Here is a 25,460-nt window from a genome sequence, read left to right as displayed (position 1 = left end):
ATGATTTGACGCCAGAACTGCCTCTTATAAATCAGATGGGGCGTGTACACAAGTTTATCATTGGTTCAAAAAATTCCTGGATTTAAATCAATCAGTATCTATGATTGCAACCTCCCAATATTGATCTGCCGCTAATCTAAATATAGTGGTGGGAGTTGTGTCCTCCTCAGTGTTTATGGTTACAGCTCATTCATCTCAAACTGAGTTATGTGATTGTGCGAGGCTCAAACAGTCCCTTACGTCTCCATGTCCTTATTAGTCGACGTGAGACACACACATGCTGCCATTAGTATCAGATTCATCCCAATCCAAGACTCTAATAGCTATTTGTAAGCACTGTAAGTTGATAGTGCATCCCACCTTGTGTTCCTTCAACACTTTCCCCCTACCTCATCTCTCTCCCCTTTCATAGTTTCGCTCTTTCTGTCTGCTGTTTCCCAAGCCACACTTAAGGTTGGATCTATAATTAGCAAGGGGCCTTCGGCAGTATATAAGGCTTGAGGGAACAGGTCACTACGCGGCTTCAGTCTTCACTTCTTGAGCTTCTTAGACTTCACACCGTCCCAGCATGGTGAGTAACCAGTACCTTAGCTGTTACCTGGCCACACCATCTAGGTGGACACATAGGAACCAAGGACATAAAGCCTCACTCTCAGCAGGGTCACGTGGAGGAGAGCTCACGTTTTGAATCAGCGTCTGATTCTTGGATAATTGAACTCTGGACTTACAATACCTTTAACAGGATGTGATAAATTGGGCACTTTTTCTGAACCTGCATTACTGGAACCAGGAAGTTAATGCTTAAGCTGCAAAACTAAGTGGTTTTGCTTTCACTTCCCATAACATGCAGTTTTTTGTAATTTATTAAAAGTTATTGAGTGGACAAAGATTATGTTTGTATATAGAAAGTTGTAAGTTTCAGCATAGTTTCAGAAAGCATAATGCTAATGTACTAATGTAAAGGTATTTTGGATCAAATTCAAAACAGAATCCAATCCAACAGTTTCCAGTAGCTGACTATGATGCCCTTGAAGCTACAAAAATACTGAATACAGTGTCAATAATCATTGTAAACTAATACAAAGATAATTTTTAGGATGTAGGCCATTAACAATAAATGTGTTAAAATGTCTTATGAGTGAGAGTCTGGTGTCTCTAAGCTCTGTGTGGCACTGCTATGTGAGTGTCTAATTTTCTGATTTTCAAATGATGTTGATATGGATTATTGTCAAAAATGAGCACTACATCTATTCTATTTGCATGCACTGCTGTGTTAAACATTAAAAACTGTATTATTATTATTATATATTTTATTTTGCATATGTAGGCACCCAAGAAGGCTAAGAGGAGGGCAGGAGGAGGAGAGGGTTCCTCCAACGTCTTCTCCATGTTTGAGCAGAGCCAGATTCAGGAGTACAAGGAGGTACATATTTTTTCAGATCTTCCTGTCAATCGACAAGCTCACTAATTCAACCATTTCAGATACATTGATACTTAACAAACATCATATTTTGAGATCATTATGTGTTGTTTTCGAAGTTGCATTCTTTCACTTTATGGTGGCTTATCAAATTCGAATGAGTTTGAGGGGAAATAAATGTTAGTATGCATCAGTTCAATGCAATAAGTTACCACTGATTAGTCACAGAGGTTGCTTTATAACTGGCCCTTTAATGCTAATATGATCAAAGGCAAAAAAAAAGAACCCCTACTAAGAGAAAGGGCCAACCATATCTATATTAAGGTTTGTATAGTATAGCAACTGGACAGATTCAACAGATCGTCTTAATCCAATCAATTTGTCTTGCCTGCTAATTTATATATACTGTATATATAAAAAGAGACTTCCTCTCCACTGCCCTCCCATCTGTCAGACACTGTTCTGATACCACTGGGACAGCAGCTGAAGATCACACTGCATGCCAGAGAGACAGAAAGAAAGAAAAGAATGTGAAATATTAGACGAGATTAATGGATAAAAGTAATAAATAACAGCCCTCTATCTTGGACTCAAAGGAAAGTGTGAGTAAAAAAAAAAACTGTTGTAAATAAGGTTCATGTTCTAGGGCGCTTGAAGTGGTTCCAAGAAAAAAACAGAAAGTGGACCCAGAAATTACATGTAAATCACACACAAAATAACATTGGAAAAATTTGATATTTAAGAGTAGTTGTCTCTAGTTATGGTTCTCAAACATGATTAATCTGAATTAGCATGATTATCTCGAACTCTAAGTAAAAGAGTATGTGAGCACATGCTAAAAGGGTGAGGTGACTGGAATTAGCGTCAGGCTAGTGTGCGATTGAGCCAAGTAAGGATGTGAAACGGTTAGTTTATAAGTAAGTGATACAGCCTTCTCAAGTTCCTCTTCAGGAATGTCTGACATTACAGTTGGGATTGACTTAACACGTCTCCCAGATGGAGAGAAGGATCAGTGAGGGTCTCTGTGGGGGCCGGGTGGAAGCAGCAGCTGCCGTTAAGAATTCAAGCCCCTTCTTAAGTTTCACGTGATTCAGAACGACATTTTTACTACTGTCAGGCAACAAAGAAAGCCTGCAAGGGGAAGATTTCCTGATAAGACTCATTAGTCATTGGTTTGCAACATTTTTCGTCACCAACTACTCCTGTAACAATGTTCTTGTCTTTTTTCTGGCCTGCACACATAGGCTTTCACAATCATTGACCAGAACAGGGACGGTATCATCAGCAAAGACGACCTTAGGGACGTGTTGGCCTCATTGGGTGCGTTTATGATACGTGTCAGTTGTGTATTTTGTAAATACATCCATGAATCTGTGCTGAGCGTCCTCATCTCTCTCTAAAGGTCAGCTGAACGTGAAGAATGAGGAGTTGGAGGCTATGATCAAGGAAGCCAGCGGCCCAATCAACTTCACCGTTTTCCTCACCATGTTTGGAGAGAAGCTGAAGGGTATGCAAAAGTCTATTTTTCTGTCCATTTTCCCTTTGGTTTTCCAATCATTGTATATTCAGTTGGTGTAATTCACTATCTGTGTCTCTGAAAGGTGCTGACCCCGAAGACGTCATTGTGTCTGCCTTCAAGGTGCTGGACCCAGAGGGCACTGGCACCATCAAGAAGGAATTGTGAGTCTACATTCACTGACATTTTATTCCCATGCAGAAAAAAAAGAAAGAAACATTCCATATCTGACTGCTACTCTTTCTATTTCATTCCAGCCTCGAGGAGCTTCTGACCACTCAGTGCGACAGGTTCACTGCAGAGGAGGTGAGATCAGATGTAGCTCGTCTTTAGAAGTTTAAAGTCGGCATGAAAAGAGAATTCACCCTATTTTCAAAATGCAGGTTATCTTATTGTAAATGATTCATCCATGTATGTTTAATTTTTAAAGTTCATTTTTAACTCAAATACTATAATTTTAATAAAAATTATAATTTTTAATCAAAACATCATTCTCTCTGATAACATATGTAGGACTTCAGATCTGCCAAATCCCATCCTACATTTATTTATTTATTGGCAATCCAGTTCGCGCAGATGTATGGAAAATCCGTCACAATATAGAAAGCAACTTTAATCTATTTTCCTAGATTAGTTGAAATCTCTAAAAGCATTTTAATGTTTGTTAAATCCTAAATTCGTTGTTCTTCCTCCTTTAGATGAAGAATCTGTTTGCCGCCTTCCCCCCAGATGTGGCTGGCAATGTTGACTACAAGAACATCTGCTACGTCATCACACACGGAGAGGAGAAGGAGGAGTAAACGGCTGTGGAGACGAGACAGAAAATAAAGAGATGAACGTGTTTCTCTCTCTGCTTTACTCTCCCAGGCTGTTCTTTGTCCTCCTTCTCTTTGTTTCTTCCTCCCTTTCTTCCTTTCCATCATCTTTGTTACTTTCAAGCACTTACCCTCTCCATCTCTCCAAAGACTTGTCTCACTGAGACTGAATTGGGAGGGTGGAGAGGCTCATGACCAGTGTCTGTCAAGTGGGGAAATGGGATTGTTTTCAATAAAATTAACATCATTTCTATATCTCTCACATACTCTCTCTTTCTCTCTGTTTCTCACTCATTACCCATGACCACCTCTCTTTCGTTACAATCAAGCATGCATGAAAGTTGCATGTTATGCTGCTGTCTAGAGGGTTGAAATGAAGGCAGCTTTGGGCTGATATACCTCTCTAGATATATGTGGAAGATATAGCTCACTCTGGGGGGGGGGGGGGGCAAGATGGAGTGATCGGGCTCTATAATAGAGGAACCAATCATCATTCTCGTCTTTTTTCCCCCGATGGTTGACTAAAAAGAAAGAGAAAACGAGGGTTTTGTACCGAGAGAGTTGGGCCTCCTAAAAGCGATGCCAAGCTTATCACGGAGGGAGTGAGAGAGCCAGACCATCCAAGGAAGAGAGGAGAGAAGGGACTGAAAGAAAACATATCCTCTTCACTCCCCCTCTCCCCTCCTCTTCACTATTTCTCATGTTTTTTTTTTGTTTTATCAACCCTTTTGATTTCTGCATCTGGGCCTGCTTTGCTCTGTCAGAAACTCTTCTGTAACCAATAAAAGACACAAACTGTGAATAAAACATCTTTTTGTACTGCTATGTCTGCTGGCTGTGTGTCATAGGTGGGAAAAAACTAGACAAGTCGGTTTTAGGTGTAATTACAGAGCATAAAGATGACACTGTGAGATAGGGAAGGCTGCATAAGACTGCAGGATAATGATGCAGTAAATCACAAGGGTGACTAGCATAATGTGACCAGCGCTACCTGCTGGACAATGATAGTCCTACAACGGCAATGATAACAGAGCTGCTACGCCACATTCGCCTCCACATAAATTGAAAGGTTTTAAATGTTTTAAGCATTGATTGCCTGTTTTCTAATTATTAAAACAGCAAAAAGCAGAAAAACGCATCTTGCTGAAGAGCACATGCTTTGGTTTAAAACTGTGAATGTCCAATTTAACATCTAATCCATAACAAAACTAAACGTCCAGGTGATGCATGTTTGGAACAGTTCACCCAAAAGAGATTTTCTTTTGCATTCTCTCTGAGCATATTTATTTATTTGTAATGAGTGTAAAAAGCAGGACGTTGCACAGGCAGTAGGGCAATGGGCGGTTCAATTCCTCACTATTTTCGATTCTTTGTTAAAGAAAGATAGAATGAACTTGTTTACCTAATCTAATCATGACCACAGTATATAAAGGTAGTAGAACGTAGCCTTCTCATAAAATGAAGCTTTACTTCAAAATATGTAGATATATTTCAATAACTCTGCATATGTTAACCCTATATTGGACTAATTATGAAATCACAACTGAAAAAAAAATATATGACTTTATATTTTACATATAATTAAGACTAAAATTTGTTTTCAACATCTGACCTTTGACAGGGTGGCTTTTTATAACTGACTGTCCTATTATGGTAAATTATTTTTGGCAAACTTCAAACACATTCAAATGTATTTTCACTATCTGTCTTAGGATTTAAAGCAAAATCATCTTGTACTATATTTCATTTGGAAATTAACTCACATATGAAAATGCAGAGCCATGGATGGAGTGTGAAGTCTGAATGTAATTTGGGAGTAAAGCGTGGAACTAGAATATCCAACCACACCCGTACGTTACCATTAACTCCACCCATGACCTCCAGTGAGGCGGAGCTGTGCGTCATTTGGCTCTGCAGTGAGCACAACTCGAAAACGACACAAATTCAGTGGAAAGTAGATAAACCATGCCTTAGTGTTTCAAAGCATTAAAACATTGTTTATTTCTTGGAATTCCAAATCAATGATTGTAGCGGTAGTAAAAAAAAGTGTGGCGGAGTTTTAAACGACATAAGAGGGAGAAAATGATGACCGATTGTAACCTGATTGTAACTTATCAGTAACTTTGGAAAAAGTAAAAAAAAAATGTATCAAGAGGTAAAAATGCCTCACCTCAAAAATTCGCAAGTGCGATCTGAGTAAAAGTACTTTATGTACATTCCCACAAAAGATTAACATACTGTATACAAGAAATTGCAATAGATTTCTTATTGAATAAACTGAGATTTTCGATTAAACAGCCCTCGCAACACCCTCAATTGAAAAAAATATTAATTTGTAGCAGTCTCTCGAACCACGTGATGTAAATCACGTAAACGTGACAAAAAAACAAAACAAAATGACACATTTTGAAATAAAATTTTGTCGAATGCTGACTAATTAATTGTGTCGATAGAGTTAAATTACACTTAAAATGACTCATAACTTAAATAGAAAAAAACACTCTTGAGGAAGATTTTAATATATTATGATTTATTATTCATCACACCCTTCCTCATTAATTGTATCAAACTAGTTAAATGACACTTAAAATGACTCATAACTTAAATAAAAAAACAATCTTGAGGGAGATTTTAATATATTATGATTTATTATTCATCACACCTGTAATTATTAAATACACTGTGAACTTCCTCTTCAGCAGTTTTAGAACAGCTGTCTTCATCTATGAATTTATTTCATTCTCAACTGTAAAAGGTTTCATGTAAACTTAAAAACAAGTATGAGACACAAAAAGGACAGAATGAGAGTACTAACAAACACTAAAATGAAATGATTAAAATTAATTTGACAACAATTCAATAACATACACTGGGTCGTATTTACCAATGCAGAAATCCATAAGACACATCAAACTACTTTACACCCAGTCCCAGCTGTCTCAGATTGTTAGTAAACCAACACTGGGTGGCCTTTCATTAATTACTGGTGAGCACAGTTTTTGAACAGATTTAAGTCCACCGGTCGTACCTTTGGTTGGCAATAGAGACAGGATGGTGTTAGTGAAGATGGCCTGTCAGGTGCAAAACCAGGTTTATGCCAGTGCTTAGAACTTAGAGCAAATATTAAGAATTATTAAACACCTTAATCTAGATCACCCAGGTTATCTGAAAGTAACAGGCCATGGACATCCCACTCCACTTCACCTTCAGCAGATCCAGTGCTCGTGTCAACAGTGAAGGTAGTCTGAGGCCCCTGGTGGCCACAACATAAATGTCAACATCTACATTGTGCAAACAGTTAGGAACAAAGTTTGCATAGACATAATTGGCTTGCTTTTTATTTGAACAGCAGTGCCTTTAGAGGAAGCAATGACCACTGAGGTCAGTAAGGTCACCACTGATAGGTGATGAGGAGGTTTGATCCCCTGCAGTTGGAACTGAACGATGCAACGAGTCCAGTAAACACAGGAGACACCATTAAAACATTGACAGAGTATTGGCTACCATATTGCAATCCAGAAACCACTTCAGGTTTCTTCTGTCTTGACAGAAAATATTATATACTGAGTAGGAGCCCTAAAAGCATAAGTATGGTCCAATCACCTAGTGAATGTATCAGAATAATTTATAATACTGAGGGGTCAGTGGATTATGGTGGAGTTCAGTTCGCCAGTGTTCATCAAGAGTAACACTTTTCGAGTTAAGTTTTGTTAAGGACAATATTTAACATTTAATTACCACAGAAATGCCTCGCACACATTTTATTGATCCATTCCTTTTCTTTCACGACTCTTTCCCCCTTCAATGGGACATATAATAATAATAATTATAATAATTATAAAAGGTCTGAAAATATTAATCAATATGAACTCATCTCTCATGAAACAAATACTGCAGTAAAACTAGACAAGCTAGTGATTATAAAATTTCTAAAATAAATAACAACTGCTTGGTTTTGTTATCCAGGATGTTGGGAGAAAAATGTGCAAAAATCATTTTCAGCGCATGAAAATAAAAGAAAAAAATAAATCCTGTGATGAATACAACTAAAACAAAGCTCACTGCCATTCCAGTCTACCAGGCCTCCATTTACTTGCATAGAAAAATAAAAAATCTAATCCAAAATAAGACTAATAATAGCTGTAATAGATATTACATGGTTTCATCCGATTAAATTAATAGTTTATACATCAAAACAGCCTGAGGCCGAGAACTTCAAAGGTTAATGCTACAATTCTGCACCAAAACCTTCCCATCCAACAAGGCGCGGACTAAAGGAGTCATCTGAACTGGATTAAAGAGTGGCCTATATTAATGAACCCATCAAGGTTAGTGCTGAAAATCAACAGTCCTCAGTGCATACATTTATTAAAATCGTAGTCTGAACTCTACATCCATATCAACATCAAGATAATTAACATCAAACCACACAGATATCTGGAGTGATCTACACGCTTGGCAGAATTTTTAACCTTTACTGCAGTTTACGTGATGCAATTTGTTTGAAAAGAGAAACAAAGAAATAAATAAGCTCATCTGCGGCAAGAGGAAATATTTGGTGAGGCTGACATAACGATGGATTGAGATCTAACGAGTTTGCAGTCTTTGAGCAGAGATACACAAGTACACTCACCAAGAACAGTTTGGATTTCCTCTTAGTAATTATGTTAATTCGGATATTCAAACTTTTGTTAAGAGGATAGTTAAAAGTGGAACTTTGTTACTTTTTCCACAGTTTTGGAAGAGAACACACCTTTTCCTCTGTTCAATTTTCACTCCCCCAACACTTATTAATTCCTCTAACCAGAGCACAACAGGAAAGAAAAGCTCTTTTGAAAGGAGACTGAAAAGAGAGAAGAAAGACAAGACCTGTGTGCTGCGCGAGACTGACACAATTCACTACACTGCCAAGGCACAGACATACAAGAACACACACTAACAAGCAACAGTACGATGAATAAATAGATCCTCCAGAATACTAAAAATATAACTTATTACTAGACACTGCTGCGCTTTTCGCTTAGCAGAAATGTTTTATTTAGGTATTCTGGTTGAGACACCTCTCGGGTGACGGACAGAGGGGGATTGTGGGGTTGGACTGGCACAGATGGCGCTAGAGGTCTACTGTATGTACACCATGGCTCCCAGTACAATAGAATTGACTAATTATCAAGCTAATCTCATCAATCAGGTATCCAACTTCGAAAAAAAAAAACGAATAAAAAGCTGAGTAAGAACCGCTTCCTGTGGCAGCATTGGGTGAAAGCACTGTGCAGACGAGATGAGAGACGTAGGGCAGATGCAGAAATCCAGTTATCTTTGTGAAATAAGTACTTGAGATGAAATGGAGGTTACAGGAGATTGTCCGCTTTCCCTCTCTGTCTCTTTTCACCAGTCAGCCATTTCGATTCCTTGTCCTCTTCTTGTTGAAGGAACGACGGGACAGAATTAGGCCAAATCTTTCGCTGCTGCGGCTCCATTTTTCTCCTCCGTCTCTCCTCCCCCTTTGTCTTTTTTCTTACCCCCCTTCTCCCTTTTCTTCTCCTTCTCGGCTTTCTCCTTCTCCTTCTTCAGCCTTTCCTTTTCATTCTTGTCCTTATCTTTCTTCTCCCGCAATTTTAGCTTCTCCTCCTCTTTCTCCCGTCTTTTGTCCTCCTTAGTTTTCTTTTTCTTTTTCCCGTCTTCCTCTCCTGCCGTTTTTGGAGTATCTGAGCACGGGGGTAACGGTGAGTTGTTTGCGGTGGGTGATGGGATGGTGGGGGTGATTTGTTCAGAGACAACTTTAGGTGACGGCTGGAGCATGTGCGCACTGGACGCGTGTGCGGTTGGAGCCGGTGGCGTGGTAGTAGGAGATGTTGTAGCTAGAGGACTGGGCCCATGCGGTGCCGGTGGACGCCCACCGGCTCCGGCATTAGAGGCAGACGGCACTGGAGGTTTTGAGGCTACTGCACTGGCACTGCCCCCAAGTGGCTGCATTGGGACGATATCCTGACCCAAGCTGCCAGAGGTGGAGCTCTTCTTATTCTGTGAATGAAATGGCATCTTGGACTTTCTAAGACCAGGAAGTGACAGGAGGCTTGATGACGCACGCAAGGGTCCGGGGGGAGGGATATGACCACCCAGAAATGACAGGCTGCCGCCAGAGCTGATCGCAGCGGCCCGGTGTTTCTGCTCGAAGATGGCCCGTGTGCCATGCAAACGACGATTCGGTTGGTGGGTCAACTCTCCACGAGATTCCCGCCACTTACGCACCTGAATGCTGCACTCCCTCTCGATTAGGGCCTCCGTCACAGACAGAGAGACCACCTGAAAACAGAGCGGAGAGTATGAGAAAGGACAGAGCGTACTGCACTGCTACTTCTCTATTGCGAGCTTTCTTGTAAGAGTGAGTTTGTGTGCACACCTCTTGCACCAGAACTTCCTCCTTGATGCTTTCAGGGGGGATGTTCCTTAGTCGCTCCATGGTCTCGTACATGCCCTGCACTTCACGGAGCTTATCCACAGAGCCCAGCATCTGCTTAAGTAGCACCAAACCTACCCGGAACACGATCTTCACTCCTGACAAACAACATAAAAAAACTCTAAAATACACTCTTATTCTGATAAAAGAAATGTTTCTTGAGCATATTACAATGATTTCTAAAGGATCATGTGACTGAAGACTGAAATAATGACTGCTGAAAATTCAGCTTTGTCATAAAAAATTATTTACAGATGCTTTTATTTACTAATGTGTATGCCTAACCTTCACAGAAGAACATGTCCCAGACACGCAGGACACAAGACCAAGGCAGTGTACGGGAGAAAATGCACATAAACCACTCTGTCATGTACAGGATGGGGTCGATCTTAAATTTCTTCAGGTGACGGTAAGCCATCGGACACACTCTCCTCAGAAGAGAGAAAAAAATCTCTCCGTCCAGCTGGATAGCCTCCTGATGGACAGGAGAGGAAAAAGAGGAGTTTTGAAAACAAACTCTCTCCTCTGTGCTCCTAGTAAGAGTCTCTTTTTGTTACTCACCAAACCAGCGCTGTAGTAGCCAGGCAAAAACTTCTCACAGATTTGCACAAGACACCAGAAGGCTTGCTAGAAGAAAATAACAGTGAAGATGGTGACAGGGTTATATCCTGTGATATTACACAAGTCATATTATCGTCATCCTGATTTTTTAAAGAAAATCAGCCTAGAACAGCAACCTAGACTGAGCTTTGTTCAGCTCTTTCTTACCTCAGCGGGCATGTGCATGAGCAGCACTGCTGCCACTGGTGCCTGGGCCTGACAGTAGCCTTCATCCGGCCGGTAGATTGTGTAGGCCTTCAGTATACGGAACAGGTCCTGCTGCCTGAACACAAACACACACACATAAAACTTTTGACAATAAGAATTGCTTATATTTATTTTTGTGGTATCGGCAATCATTTTATTAAATGATGGTGTTCTGCTTCTTGTTGTTGTTTTTTAAATAATTAATAATAATATTTATTATTATTATTATTAAAGTTTAAACAATCAAAACACAACATGCTTCATCACATTATTGTTCACATGACAAAAATAAATATCAGCAATTCTTCTTATTATTAGATATAATATAATAAATTAATAATAATCCTTTCTTCCCCCCTTTTAAGGTGTACGGTTTGAATTGGGTAAGATATTATCTGCTTGGCATAGATATATTCCCCAACATATAATAGCTGAACTGAGAAACAACAGAGCAGAGGAGAGATGTGAAAGTGTGGGGAAGTATACAACTAAAGCCCAAAGTATACGTTGTTTTTGTTTTCTAACGCAAATGCTAGTGTATTCATACAGCCGAACATGTAGCCTTTTAAAGTATACTCCATTTGATAGGGGTAGACGCATGCACTCTAGAAAGTTTCATCTTTGTCCAGTAGGGCTGGACCCGGATATTCGAATATTCGTTCGGTGTGTTGGTATATGATTTGAAAATGTGACATTCGAATATTTTTTTTTTTTTTTTGCACACCTGGCATCCCCCTCGAAACTGTTCTCATTCGCGCTTGAAAATGTTTTACACTATAAAATCTGGTGAAATATAATAACATATAACTTCGTTATATCTACTTAATAAATATATTTGCTTCTTCTTGGACTACTAAATGTGTTCCTGCAACGGTAATATTCTCTGACTAGAGTGCAGAACAGCGGAGTTTGTATGGACAGAAGTGCATGAGCTTGTATTTTGGGTTAAGCTGCGTTGCTTTGACATTGTGGAACATAGAATAATAGAAACAAAATGTATTATCCTTTTTAGCCTTATCAATCTAAATTAATCTACAGCTAAATATAGGAGACTTTGAGATTTTACTGGGACGTTTTCATTTTTCTTTATTTAAATTTCGTTTTTCTTTATTTCAATTTCGTTTTTCTATATTTAAATTTCGTTTTTATTTATATAAATTTCGTTTTTATTTATTTAAATCTACCCTACTTTGTCAGTGAGAAAAATATTATAAGACTGCCTTATTAAAAATATTGCTTAAAGGTTGTATCAGTGATTTCAGGCCCAAAAATAAATGTCTAATCTTTCCTAGCGATCCGCTAGCTGCCCGCCCCATAAGCATGCCGTCCAAAAACCGCGTCTCTGTAGGCAGCCTAGGCTCTGAGATCTGCACACAAAAACAAATGGGTACAACCACCACTCAAAACCAAAATAAAGTGTTCCAACCAATCACTGACAGGGGCGGGTGTTGTGAGGTTTTGCGCTCGTGCACGGCTGGACGCGAAATCGGAGCAACACCCGCCCCTGTCAGTGATTGGTTGGAAGACTGTTTATTTTGGTTTTGAGTGGTGGTTGTACCCATTTGTTTTTGTGTGCAGATCTCAGACCCTAGGCTGCCTACAGAGACGCGGTTTTTGGACGGCATGCTTATGGGGCGGGCAGCTAGCGGATCGTTAGGAAAGATTAGACATTTATTTTTGGGCCAGAAATCACTGATACAACCTTTAAGTTAAAAGACGTGTGTGTGTGTGTGTGTTTTATATCACTAGCGCAGTGTCCGTTCTCGGAGAATATATGCCCTGCATGCGTGAGGTGCGCCGCTTCTTTATTTAAATCTACCCTACTTTGTCAGTAATTTGTTAGTGAGAAAAATATTAGACTACCTTATTAAAATATTGCTTAAGTTAACAGACCTGCGTGTGTTTTATATCACTAGTGCAGTGTCCATTCTCGGAGCATATAAGCTCTGCTCGCGTGAGGCGCACACGCATCCGGCTCACGCTGTTCTGTAGTTTATTAAAAGTTTATTAATTCTGAACGTGTCACGTCTCGCCTGTCTATCTATATTGCACCAAATACGAAACTGCACTCCCTTGTGAAGTCGTTTGGATGAACGGTTCTCGAAATAATCAAAATGCAACGGACAGACAGACATAGGCTATAGAGATTCCGAAGCTTCGAATATTCGATGTTCATTACTACCGAAGCTTCGAAGCTCAAAAAATTGTATTCGGACCAGCCCTATTGTCCAGTGTCCGCGCTGTTTTTCTCCAGAAGTTATGACCGATAAAAATGTCTTTGTATTATTTTACCTGGGCCAGTGTTGGCATTCAGGCATACTGCTCAGTTGCTGTGCTGTTTTTCGCATGCTATATAGTAGGGAAGTAATCGATTTCGGACACAGCAATGTTCTTATTATTGGGAGATGTGAGGGTCCATGGCCCTACCATTGGCAAATGCGTAATGGCAAACTTGGATCACATGTGCCTTGATAAGCGATTACATCACAGCCTTGACGTCACTGAATTTTGTTATTTCGTGAGTTATGTGACAGTCATTCGCAGTTAGCGGATACCATGGAATTAAATGAAAAGTGCCGTAAATTGAATCATACCTGTCGCGCAATTGTCAGTGACTTCTCTTATAAAACAGCATTTTTTCGGTGGAAATAGATCAAACCAAAACGAATGGCAAACATGTTGAAGATTAGCTGATAGGCTGACAAATCATCAAATAATTAGCTATTTTCTTAAAAAAAGAAAACTCTCCTCCATTGATATCCATAAAAAAAAAACGGCCTCTTGTTTTCTTCCCTGCCTACCACAGGCATTACGCTTTTTTCGGCTAAGGTTGCAGGCTCACCTTCAAGTGGCATTGGTTACAAAAATCAGGCAGCGCATATACAGTAAACGTGTACTATTATAGTGATGAAATTTGTGTCACGTTTACGTGTAATAAACAAAGTATACTTTGGGCTTGAGAGGGTCAGTGTTGGTATCAATGTGCACCACGAAGTGAATAAAGACTAATAGAAAACACAAAGCACACCAAAAAAACAAAGGGAAAAAAATTTCTTCCTTCAGTTTCCAGGATTGTGTAACTATCTAAATAAAAGCCTTGCATCACTCTTTCTCTTGAAAAAACCCTCATCTGAATTTACCCATGTCCTCCCCGAGCAGCAAACATCTCATGAAACGGGAACTGCCTGTGCAAGTCCTTCTCTATGATGTCCAACCACTTTGGATCTCCCTGCTCTTGCTCCAACTCCTAAGAGACAAAAAAAAGGAAAGTGAACAAATATGTCTAAAATAAAAAAAGTTTGTACATTAAAAACGAGTGTTTTGATCATCTAAACTAAGATATACATCACTGCTAAGTGAGTATAAGAACATTTAAAAGGTAAGAAAAGGGTTCCAAATTGCAACTAAATGGTTGTTTTGTGGTCATTTTTCATGCCCATTTAACCCTATGTTGTTAGTGGTCACAGCTTAACTGTCAAATGTGAACTGGAACAAAATATGCAATATGATTAGCAGATGCAATAAATGGTGTAATACAATAAAAACATCGTCTATAATCTGATGTGTCTGTCTTTTAATTGTTTAATTTTAGTCAGGAGCCCCTTGACATTAAACCCTAAATAGTTAACAACAGCAATAGCATATGAACTTGGGAGAAGTTGATTTAGGGCCATGACTGTCCGAACAGTAGGTGTATCAACCTGACCATACCTCAAACTTTCCAGGATTGGATTCGAGGAGCTCCTGGCTGTTGGAAAGCAGCTGCCAGGCTTTAGCTCTGAGAGAGGAAGGGATTCCTTTCCTGCAACGGATTTTTACCTGCATCAGAAAGAAACATAACTCAGAATATATCAACATTCATAAGAACTGCATTTCTTATTCCAGTCAGGAATGTCTTCTGTGACACTTTAAATAAGAAACAGACCTTTTGAAAGCGCCGGGATACCCATTTGTCCCAGTTTCGGAACATGTCCAGCCATTTCATCTCTCTCTGTCTCGCCACTGCCACAGCGATTTCCGCCTCGCTACAAGACAGGGAGGGATTCAAAAACACAAACCACATACAACGCATAAACCTACAAGCACCCGCACAAGCCCTGAGATAATGTTGAGCTTTTGACAAATGGCTCAAAGTCAAAATGGTTTAATCTGAATCGGAGAAACAGACATCTAATATACAGACAATAGACAGCTTTTGAATCTCTCAAAACTAATTAGAAAGCCCTGAAATCTTCCGAGTTATTGCTAAATTAATATGTTTTTGGGTTACCCAACATTTTAAGGTGATGTAGTTTCATTGTACTTAAAGGGATAGTTCACCCAAAAATGAAAATTCTGTCAGTATTTACTCACCCTCATGTGTTCCAACCCCGTAAGACCTTCGTTCATCTTCGGAACACGAATTAAGATATTTTTGATGAAATCTGAGAGCTGGATCACTCCTCCATACTAGTCCATAGGCTTCTAAGGGATTGAAACTTGCCAGCCCTGAAAAGTTATTAAAGACATCGTTAAAATAGTCCAAGTGACTACAGTGGCTCAATCTTAAGTTTATCAAGCGACTAGAATATTTTTTGCGCACAAAAATAACGACTTTATTTCAACTATTAATTTCCTTCTCTGTGGGCCTCGAGTCAGTTAACTTAGTGTAACAGCGCAGCGCTTCTGTGTTGTACGTCACACGCATCCCACACATGACCAGCGTCGGCCAATAGTGAGCCTAAGTGTGACGTACAACACAGAAGCTTACGCTATTACACTACGTGAACTCACTCGATGCCCACAGAGAAGGAAATGAATAGTTGAAATAAAGTTGATATTTTTGTTATTTTTGCGCGCAAAAAATATTCTCGTCGCTTAATAAACTTAAGATTGAGCCACTGTAGTCACTTGGACTATTTTATCGATGTCTTTAAAAACTTTTCGGGGCTGGCAAGTGTCAATCCCTGAAGAAGCCTATGGAGGAGTGATCCAGCTCTCAGATTTCATCAAAAATATCTTAATTTGTGCTCCGAAGATGAACGAAAGTCTTACGGGGTTGGAACAACATGAGGGTGAGTAAATACTGACAGAATTTTCATTTTTGGGTGAACTATCCCTTTAATTAACTACATGTACTTCGTTTAGTTACAGTTAGGGTTAGGTTAGGGTTAGTTACTTGTAATTATGAATAATTTACTGTTAATACTATAGTAAGAACATGTAGTAACATGTAACCACATCACTTATAAACAAAGTGTTACGAGTTTTGTAGCTTTGTAAAGAAATAGCATCTTCCAAATGAACAAGCCAAGTAGTAGTGATGCCAGACAGATAGAACATTTGAATCTTAATTTGGTCTTACTTAGTCAAAGTGTGGGATTTCTGCTGTACTAAACAGAATTGCAAAAATAATTATAGTTTTATAAGGACAGACATTCTTTGTTTGTCATTGGTCCAAAAACCAATTGTCCCGCCCCAAACTCACACCACTGATTGAACAAATTACGCTATTTGGGGCTTGTCAAGATGCTCAAACACAAGATTGCAGCACAGAGCCAATATTTACAGGAAACCATCTAGTAAAAAAAAAAAAATGACTCAACTTACTTAACTTCAGCCTTCACTCGGTCTCTAAAGTAGAAATTTGTGAACATAGTGAACAAGTCAGTAGCTTACAGACAAGAAATAACATCTCAGAACATTGCTACACTGTTTAGTGTTTAGATGTATTGAATTTTGAGAAATTAATTAAAAAGGAATAATACAATTAATATTTATTAAATAATTAACTGTCATAATTAAATAATATTTATACATAATTTACTATATAGATATGAAGTAGTGAAAGAAGGGTAGTGAACCTCTGTTTGAAGTAACAAGTCTGAAATCTGACACATTTCTATACCAGTTTCTATAACAAGGAAATATCCCAGAGTAACATTGTACTAAATGTACAAAATTTGTTTTTAACATTTAAACTGTAGGAAATATGTGACTTCTAATAAAAAGGCTTTGGGATTTGTTTAGCCTTGTAACTTGACTAGACAGTAATTCAGGTACTTGTGAACGTGTGAACGAGACAATAACTTGTAAACAAAAATAGCAGAGAACTAAATCTGACAGACAGCACGCTGTGCATATGAGAAAGTCTAATTTAAGACTAACCCACACTGACCATTTTTAAATAGCTGAAAAAGCATGTGGTGGTTAATAAGTTAGGCTGAGCTGGAATTAAAAAAGGAAACGTTCAAACGTAAAGGACAGTGTTAGAAGCTATTTTAGGTTGAATTAGTCAGCCAGGGGAAGAGAGACAAAAAGTGAGACAGTCAGTGCACTCTGACTCAGACGAGCCCTCTCAGCACAATCTGAGTCACTTACAACAAACACACAAAGGACACCGAGAAGCAGCGAGAGAGACGGACACAGGAAGAACGCACCAAATGCTCATCCTGCTCTCGGCCGTAGGCGTAAATTATTAATATCCCAGCAGCACACCACACATCAGGTGCTGGCAATTACCCTATCAATCTCATTCATTATAAATGCTTATTCTGATTTATCAAACCAAGTAGAGCCAAACACAAGTATATTCAATATATGAGTTTCAAAATGAAACCAAATCCTTTCTTAACGTATGTTCATGGACTTGTTGTACTGGGATTGATCAATACATTTCTGCCTTTGACAATAATCAATATATATATTTTATGTATTTGTTCGGAAATAGCTTAAAAACAGTAAAACGCCAGTTTAAAATCATTAATGCCTGTTTTTCAATGTGCTGCACTAAATGAACACTATTAAATTATAATAATATATAATAATAAAACAGTAATAAATATCAATATTTACCTACTTAAATTTAACTAAAACATTTTAATATATACTTTTTAATATACTGTATATGAAAAACAAAGACTTCAGGTAATATTTGCAGGGATGCTGTAAAATGAATCGTTGAATCAAAGTTTCAAATTGATTTATTGTAACTGACCGTTTGAACTGATTCATAAAAATGAATCAAACATACCAACTCTTAAGGCCTATTCACACTTAGCCCACACCACAACTATAGCAATATTAAAGACAAAGAGGAATGATATCATTGGAATCACTTTCAGAATGATTTTTCCAGCTGATGAACGGCAAAGACATTGACAGCCAAGCATAATCAAAATATATCACATCAGATTATGAAAGCAAAATGATTTGTAAAGTGTTTCAATTTGATTTTATCTATATATATATATATATATATATATATATATATATATATATATATATATATATACTATGTATTTGACATTTATTTTTACATCATAATTAAGTTGACAAGCAAGCAGCTGACAGTCGAAAAGCAAATAGAGGCAAGTTTCAATATGCAGGAAAGGGAAGAATTTTTACATTGTAAAACACTCTTTTAACACATGAAATATGTGACATGCTCTAATAATCTGAAGTGGTTAGTCTTTACTCTCTGTGCTTACAAGAAAACCATAAAAATAACGTGAGAATGTGTTTTTGTGTCATTCGGTTCACAACCACCCACCTTCCCTCACTGTACTGCGCTCCTCCTAGGAAGCCATATTTATCAGTACGCCTCACTGGACCGTTGATCTCCGAGTCTGACCCCACCGAGCTGCCGTCCTCGCCGAGCCCTGACAGAGACTCCAGAGTTCCTGACATTAGGCTGGCCGACTCCAGGTAGCTGAGCGTGTCCGGGGCTGGACGCCTGTACGTGGAGGGCAGAAACACGGACCCAACAGACTCCTGCACCAGTACAGCTGGGGGTTCGGGCCTGGAGGGTGTGCAGGGGGGCTCAGGGGTCATCTTATCGCTGTTGGGACTGTTGGGTTCGGGGTTTTGGATGGGCTCGGGCTGTGGGGCTGTTTGTGCTTCTGTTTGCCTGGAATCTTGTGAAAAGGGGCCCGGGTTGGAGTCTTGAACGGGAGGAGGGGTAAATCGAGGAGGAACCTCCATGGGGGGAACAGGACTGGAATTCTGGCTGACTTGAACGATGGGATACAGATTAGGACTGGGATTAAGTTCAGGCGACAGGGGCATCTGCTGTTCCTGCTCTGAGCCCTGTGCTTCAGTGTGCCGTTCTGTTTGGCCAATGCAATCACTTTTCCCATTTGACTCAGTATCTGTAGCAGCTAGTACCTCTACTGGTGGTCCAACAGCACTTTTTGTTGCTGTTGAAGTGGCAGCTGCATTGTTTTGGCCAGGTGTGGGCGCCCAAGACGAAGAATTTTTTCCTCCTGCCTGTAACATTGGGTTTCCCATTACGGCTCGGTCCCCGTAGAGAGATGATTTTGGGATGGGAGTTTCTGAAGGGAGAGGCTGTGGGCTGGAGGGAGCAGGCACTGATTGGTCGCTCATACTGGGAGGGGAGGGGCTGAGGGCGGAGATTTCAGCCATAGCTGCTCCTCAATGGTACAGCTGATCAAAAGAGAGACAAAACCAGAGTCAGTGATTATTATGCCTTGAAATACAAGAAGAAAAACAAACATTGTCATTTCATTAAAAGAGTAAGCCCCTTTTGGTCTGAGAAGTGAATGGCTGCAATGAAGCAGGTGTTTACATGTGACTAAGACTCTCAGTTCGCAGGAAAAGAGAGAAAACATTAACAAACGTATTAAAAAAAGAACCAAATAAATCTTAGGTCAAATTCCATGCGCATGTCGCTATCACAGCTCTTCAGAGATATGATTTTTCCTATTTTTGTTCACCTTAAAATAATAACATACACACCTTAAAGCAGCACTAAGTAGGAATTCCGTTTTTGTCAAACAGCGACCCCTAGAGTCGCTGTGAAGTATTTGTACTGTCGTAAATAGCAATCACGCAGAGATGGCTCTGCACTCATGGCCGGATCCCCTCCCCCTGTACACCAGTACCTGTTCAGTAGGATAGAAGCTGTAACGAGTGAAAATAAGGTGTGGTCCCTTTAAGAGCTGCGCGCGCCCTGTTTAACTGTCGGCAGTCTGTATTGTATGTGCGCCTCGAACACCACATGTATACGGCGCCGGGTTATTCCTGTTTGATGCTCATTTTATCAGAATTTTATCAGATCTTTTTTGCCGTAAAGCAATTCGTTACATTGCGAGACCTGATATCACGCGACACTTCCTGATGCTGCGGCCGGCGACCCGCCGGCTCAAAGTTGCAAGTGTGTTTTTTTCCGCTCACATGCGGGGGTGCGAAACGACCAACATTCAACCCGAAAAGAGTAATATAACCATTCCAATGACTCCGAAGCTGATCGGTTGAGGTAAAAAACCTGCATAGTTCACCAAGTCATTAGACTCAAGTGTGCTGCTCCAAAAACAATCTCTGATCACCTTTGACTGTCTCTTTCTCACAATAATCATAAGTCAGATACTATTCTCTCTTATCAATTAAAATAAATGAGAGGAAAACTATACTTAAATATTGTATTTCATAAAAATGGAAATGTTCAAAAATAGAAAATAAGCACAGTTTCCAAAGCTGGTCTCATCCAAATTAAAGGCCCTGTTTAAACCTGGTATTAAGAAGCGTCTTCGTCAATTCGATCACAAGTTGACGACTCTAAATTTAGGTGTAAACGGGGTCTACAATATTTTTAGCTTGTCCACGTTTGACCCCTTTAAGAGGTAGTCGAAAACTCATTTGACCGGATTGCTTTCATAGTGTAAACGCTCATGTGGTCAAATGTGTTTGAACAGCCACAAAAGACCGCAGACTCTTCCGACTAATGACCTAATGCATAAACATTATGGGAAGCGCACTAGCTAGACAGGATTGTGTTGGTTAGTCTATATTTGTTTTATCATCTATCATTCATCCATTTGTTACAAGTAAGACAACAAGAATTCTAGAATGACATGTCTTTGAGGAATATTTTTTTTTTAAATGCACTTATACTAGAAGTCTATGGGGCAAATATCCACACATTTCTTGTTTGCTTATACAATCCGTGACATGAATTTTTCTTTTATGTAGTAACTGACAGCATGCTTAACTTGTAGAGAACTACAACGAGTATTATTTTAACCCCGAATACACACTACAGTTCAAAGGTTTGGGGTCGGTCAGAAAGATTTTTTAAAAATGAAAAATATTTTTTAAAATCTTCAATCTTCTGCTCACCTAGGCTGCATTTATTTGATAAAGTAAAACCAGTTATTTTGTGAAATAATGCTGTTTAATAATTGCATTTTTTTTAATGCAATTTATCCTGAAAAATAAAATATTTTGTAACATTTAAATGTATTCTTGCTGAATAAGTATTTAAAAAGCACAAATTAGTTTATATTAATTATCGTTTTAAATATAAATTAGTAACTAAAATAAATAGAGGGTAACAACACTTTTCATCCAACAGTTTTCATCCAACGACCCATCATCAGTCTGGAATGGCCTGAGGAACATCACCAACTACAAGTCACCATCCCCCCGATCTGTGGACAATCAACACCTGGTTGATGATTTAAACTCATTTTATTGCAGGTCCCCAAAAAAAACCAAATCACTGGACTTAATGACTACAGACCTGTCGCTCTCACGTCTGTGGTCATGAAGTCGTTTGAAAGACTGGTGTTGGCCCACCTGAAGGACATCACTGGACTGCTGCTGGATCCCTTTCAGTTTGCTTACAGAGCAAACAGGTCTGTGGATGATGCAGTCAACATGGGACTGCATTATATCCTGCAACATCTCGACAGACCTGGGACTTAAGCATGGGACTTATGCAAGGATCCTCTTTGTGGACATCAGTTCGGCCTTCAATACCATCATGCCTGATCTTCTCACAGCCAAACTGATCCAGCTCTCCATACCATCCTCGATCTGTCAGTGGATCACCAGCTTCCTGACGGACCGGCAGCAGCGAGTGAGACTGGGGAAACACACATCCAGGACTCTCACCACCAGCACTGGCACCCATCAAGGGTGCGTTCTCTCCCCACTGCTCTTCTCCCTGTACACTAATGACTGCACTTCTAAAGACCCCACTGTCAAGCTCCTGAAATTTCTAGACGGCACCACTGTCATCGGTCTCATCCAAAACGGTGACGAGTCTGCTTACAGACTGGAGGTTGAACAGCTGGCTGTCTGGTGCAGTTATAACAACCTTGAGCTGAACATGCTCAAAACAGTAGAGATGATCGTGGACTTCAGGAGGAACAGCTCAGCACTCCCCCCACTCACCATCATGAACAGCACTGTGGAAGCAGTGGAGTCATTCAGGTTCCTGGGAACTATCATCTCTCAGGACCTGAAGTGGGACAATCACATTGACTCCGTTGTGGAAAAAGCCCAGCAGAGACTGTACTTCCTTCGCCAGCTGAGGTAGTTCAACCTGCCACAGGATCTGCTGATTCAGTTCTACTCAGCCGTTATTGAGTCTGTCTTGTGCGCTTCCATCACTGTCTGGTTTGGTTCAGCTACCAAATCAGACATCAGGAGACTACAACGGACAGTCCGGACTGCGGAGAGGATCATTGGTGCCCCCTGCCAAACCTCCAGGACCTGTACTCTTCCAGAGTGAGGAAGAGAGCAGGTAAAATCATCACAGACTCCACTCACCCTGGACACAACCTGTTTGAACTGTTACCGTCAAGACGGAGACTCAGATCACTGGCCACAAGAACGTCTAGGCACAGGAACAGTTTCTTCCCACAGGCCATTTCCCTCCTGAACAGTTAACACTCCTCCCAAGGCATATGCCTTTAAGTGCAATACTCCCACTGTTTAGTGCAATATCTTAAAAATTCAGGTGATACTTATATGTAGATTTATTTATTTATAATATTCAAAACACTGTTAATATGTTCATAATCTGTAAATCTGAAAATGTCTATTCTGACTAAACCCAACTGTGATACTTTTATTCTCATATATTTATATTTTTATTTTTTATTCTTATAATTTGTAGTATTATGTTTCTTGTTGTATTTGTATATGTGCACTGGAAGCCTCAGTACCAAAAAAAATTCCTTGTGTGTGCAAGCACACTTAGCAATAAACCTCTTTCTGATTCTGAAAAACACGTGACATGAAGCATTGTATTTAAGCATATCCTAAAGAGTAAGAGACATTCAGACCAGAGGACCTTTCAATTGTTTGGCAAAGAAAATGGTGAACTGTTTCAAAGAAAGTCTCAATGAACATGAATTAAACCGATGCAAACAACAGTGATATGAGGGGCTGCACAAGTCTTTACAGATCAAGTTTAGGTACAGTGTAAAGGAACAGGTTACCACTATTTCCTCTTACACTAAGATCTGCCTCATAGACTTCCGTATGATCTATATATAAAGTACACATGCTGACAGCAGATAAAAAGGAAGTGATTTCCTTGATAGAAGCAGCGTGGCTGAAAGTTTGAAGATGCTTGTGAATGTAAAGCACAAATGCTGTCTAGGCATTTTGAAACACACACCATGTGTGTTTGTCAAACTATGGGGTGTCTACAAAAAGCTGATAAACATTCACAGAAGTCTGATGACTATTAAAAAGTAATGTGTTATAAAGAGTTATTGCACAATAAACAATTACTAACCTAATTGTAAAACTCTAAAACTCATCAGGAAGCCTTTGTGGTAGAGATAGGAAGTCTTGCTCATTTTCACAAATTGGTTTTCAGACAGGTGCAAAAACGACTCAATTATCCTTTTAAGACATGGTGTAATACAAATGCTCATAAATTAATCTTAAAAAGAACAATCATTTGGTACCTAAATATAAATGAGTATTTACATTAGACAATGCTAAAAAAAAAGTTCATCTATTGGCTGAAAAATGGTTTACACCATTTTAAAGCTATTATTCAACCAACTCGTATGTGAAGATAAACAATCATATCTGTCACATTCATGCTGTTTGAATAACGTAATGTATTTTTTCTTCCCCAACTGTCAAATCCTCCAAATACTCTTGAAGTAATTTCAATCAGTTGTTTTCGGTTAAAACCCCAAATCGTAAATGAATAGTTCGAACTGATTTTGTGAATCGGTTCAAAAGATTCACTGAAACAATCCGGCTCAAAAGAACAATTCGTTGTCCTCAAAAGGACAATGCTACTTAGTGGGACTCCACCCATACACATGAACCGTGCTCGTTCCGGGTGACCAAGACTACTAATATCTAAAGTGTGAGGACGGAGATGAGATGTAAACAAACCAAACCACACAAAATAACTTTCAGGGACAGTTTGGCAATGGTGCAAACGTGTGAGCTGTCAATCGCAGTGTGACTAACCACATGTGTGAGGTGACTGGACAATAATACAGTGGTACCGGATACCGGGAAACCTCCATTTCTAAAAGACCAACATCTATACAAAATACATCACGCTTTTAAACGCAAGACTAAATCCATAAGACACACAAGCAAGGTCATAAAGTGATGATTTGGTAATTGAGACTTAACCCGCAGGAGTAGCTGGATTTGTGACTGCCAAATTTAATCTAAAGCAGCTAATCGTGCTGTCCGATCTGTCACGCAACAGCCTCTCATCAAACGTGTCCTAACTATGCCGAGAATCATCAATCACTCAGTGATACATACGATGCTTACAAAACTTTTTTTTTTACAATTAAAAACGTTTTTAATTGTAATGCAACGTTACTAAATTAGTTGCAGAAATTGGCCTGCTAACTTGCTAGCTCATGCCTACATATCCAGTGCGGCCGATCAGCTCAACTTCCCGGTTTACGGCGCAGGAAAATGATTAACTGTGTTGATCTGTTTTGGCACATCTGTCTACTCTGAGAGAAGACAATAGAGAAGAGTGTGCAGACTCACCCGCAGCTGGGGGATCTGTCCGTCCGTGCCGGGGGGCTCCTGTCCACACCGGTTGCCGTGACCCCCCGCCACCGCCGCCGACGTTGAACGGATTTAAGGCGCGAGGAAGGCAGGCCGTTGATAAGCCTCTGGGCAGATAGGAAAATTTTAATGATAAACCAAAAAGTGCGGTTAGGGGTCTGTGTGTGGAGGCTGGTGTGTTAAAGGGCTAACGGTTAGCTAAACACTGCCGCTCCGCAATAATAGGTTCCCACCCATCCGCGCGCAAACAAATCCGTATCAGAGTTGGCATTGAGTGCACTTGTGCATTGCGTTTGAGAAAGTCAAGAAACCTCCCTGAAATGGGAATCGGGCCACATCGCTGGAAGAGATACACACGGCCCTGCTGACATATCGCCGTGTCCGCATTTCCTACAACCAACTCTGAGTGACAGCGACGTGCGCGCACCCGTCACGCAAGACGTGAGCGCGCTCAGTCAGGTCAACCAACGCTGAGGACTCCCGTTGGAATATCTAAGCAAAAAAGCTTTAACATTTTGTTTTCAATTCTTTTTTGAACGTTTAACTGACTTGTAATTCAAAAAACTTGTAAGTATTTTATTATATATTTATTTGTCAATGTTTTATATTTTTTATTATTGTATTTAACCCTCTTTTTTCTCTTTTATA

At 39.6% G+C, this 25,460-nt stretch overlaps 2 protein-coding genes across 3 annotated transcripts; one reads left to right on the top strand and one right to left on the bottom strand.

The window, feature by feature from the left end:
- Positions 1-348: 348 nt before the first annotated feature.
- On the top strand, positions 349-4,558 carry mylpfa (myosin light chain, phosphorylatable, fast skeletal muscle a). Its single transcript, XM_077212789.1, has 7 exons — positions 349-571; positions 1,328-1,423; positions 2,665-2,740; positions 2,823-2,927; positions 3,022-3,100; positions 3,194-3,242; positions 3,635-4,558. Exons 1-7 carry the CDS (start codon positions 569-571, stop codon positions 3,734-3,736), a joined length of 510 nt encoding a protein of 169 aa, XP_077068904.1. The 5' UTR covers positions 349-568; the 3' UTR covers positions 3,737-4,558.
- Positions 4,559-8,095: 3,537 nt separating this feature from the next.
- tbc1d10b (TBC1 domain family, member 10b) lies at positions 8,096-25,240 on the bottom strand. Of its 2 annotated transcripts, XM_077212787.1 has the most exons (11): positions 24,792-25,240; positions 18,550-19,442; positions 16,608-16,631; positions 14,944-15,043; positions 14,730-14,837; positions 14,159-14,265; positions 10,980-11,094; positions 10,773-10,838; positions 10,497-10,686; positions 10,155-10,309; positions 8,096-10,057 (listed from the first exon to the last, which is right to left on the bottom strand). In XM_077212787.1, exons 2-11 carry the CDS (start codon positions 19,419-19,421, stop codon positions 9,200-9,202), a joined length of 2,595 nt encoding a protein of 864 aa, XP_077068902.1. In that variant the 5' UTR covers positions 19,422-19,442; positions 24,792-25,240; the 3' UTR covers positions 8,096-9,199. The 2 variants fall into 2 exon arrangements, with proteins under 2 accessions (XP_077068902.1, XP_077068903.1); XM_077212788.1 differs by lacking the exon at positions 16,608-16,631 and having other exon boundaries at positions 24,792-25,237.
- Positions 25,241-25,460: the final 220 nt, after the last annotated feature.

This window comes from Siphateles boraxobius, unplaced genomic scaffold, assembly GCF_051911475.1.
Source record: "Siphateles boraxobius isolate OS27281-9 unplaced genomic scaffold, OSU_SipBor_1 66, whole genome shotgun sequence".
NCBI classification, from domain to species: Eukaryota; Metazoa; Chordata; class Actinopteri; order Cypriniformes; family Leuciscidae; genus Siphateles; species Siphateles boraxobius.
The sequence above is the reverse complement of the archived record's forward strand: the minus strand, read 5'-3'. Positions and strand labels throughout refer to the sequence as shown.

Excerpts from the sequence above, each read along its gene's own strand:
- tbc1d10b (XM_077212787.1), bottom strand. The coding sequence starts at position 19,421 with ATGGCTGAAATCTCCGCCCTCAGCCCCTCCCCTCCCAGTATGAGCGAC. Across the intron at positions 16,632-18,549 it reads GCGCAGTACAGTGAGGGAAG|AGACCGAGTGAAGGCTGAAG; the intron begins GTGGGTGGTTGT and ends TTTCTACTTTAG. Across the intron at positions 11,095-14,158 it reads GCTGCTCGGGGAGGACATGG|GCAGCAGGACCTGTTCCGTA; the intron begins GTAAATTCAGAT and ends GTTTGTGTTCAG.
- mylpfa (XM_077212789.1), top strand. Across the intron at positions 2,928-3,021 it reads GTTTGGAGAGAAGCTGAAGG|GTGCTGACCCCGAAGACGTC; the intron begins GTATGCAAAAGT and ends TGTCTCTGAAAG. Across the intron at positions 3,243-3,634 it reads ACAGGTTCACTGCAGAGGAG|ATGAAGAATCTGTTTGCCGC; the intron begins GTGAGATCAGAT and ends TTCCTCCTTTAG.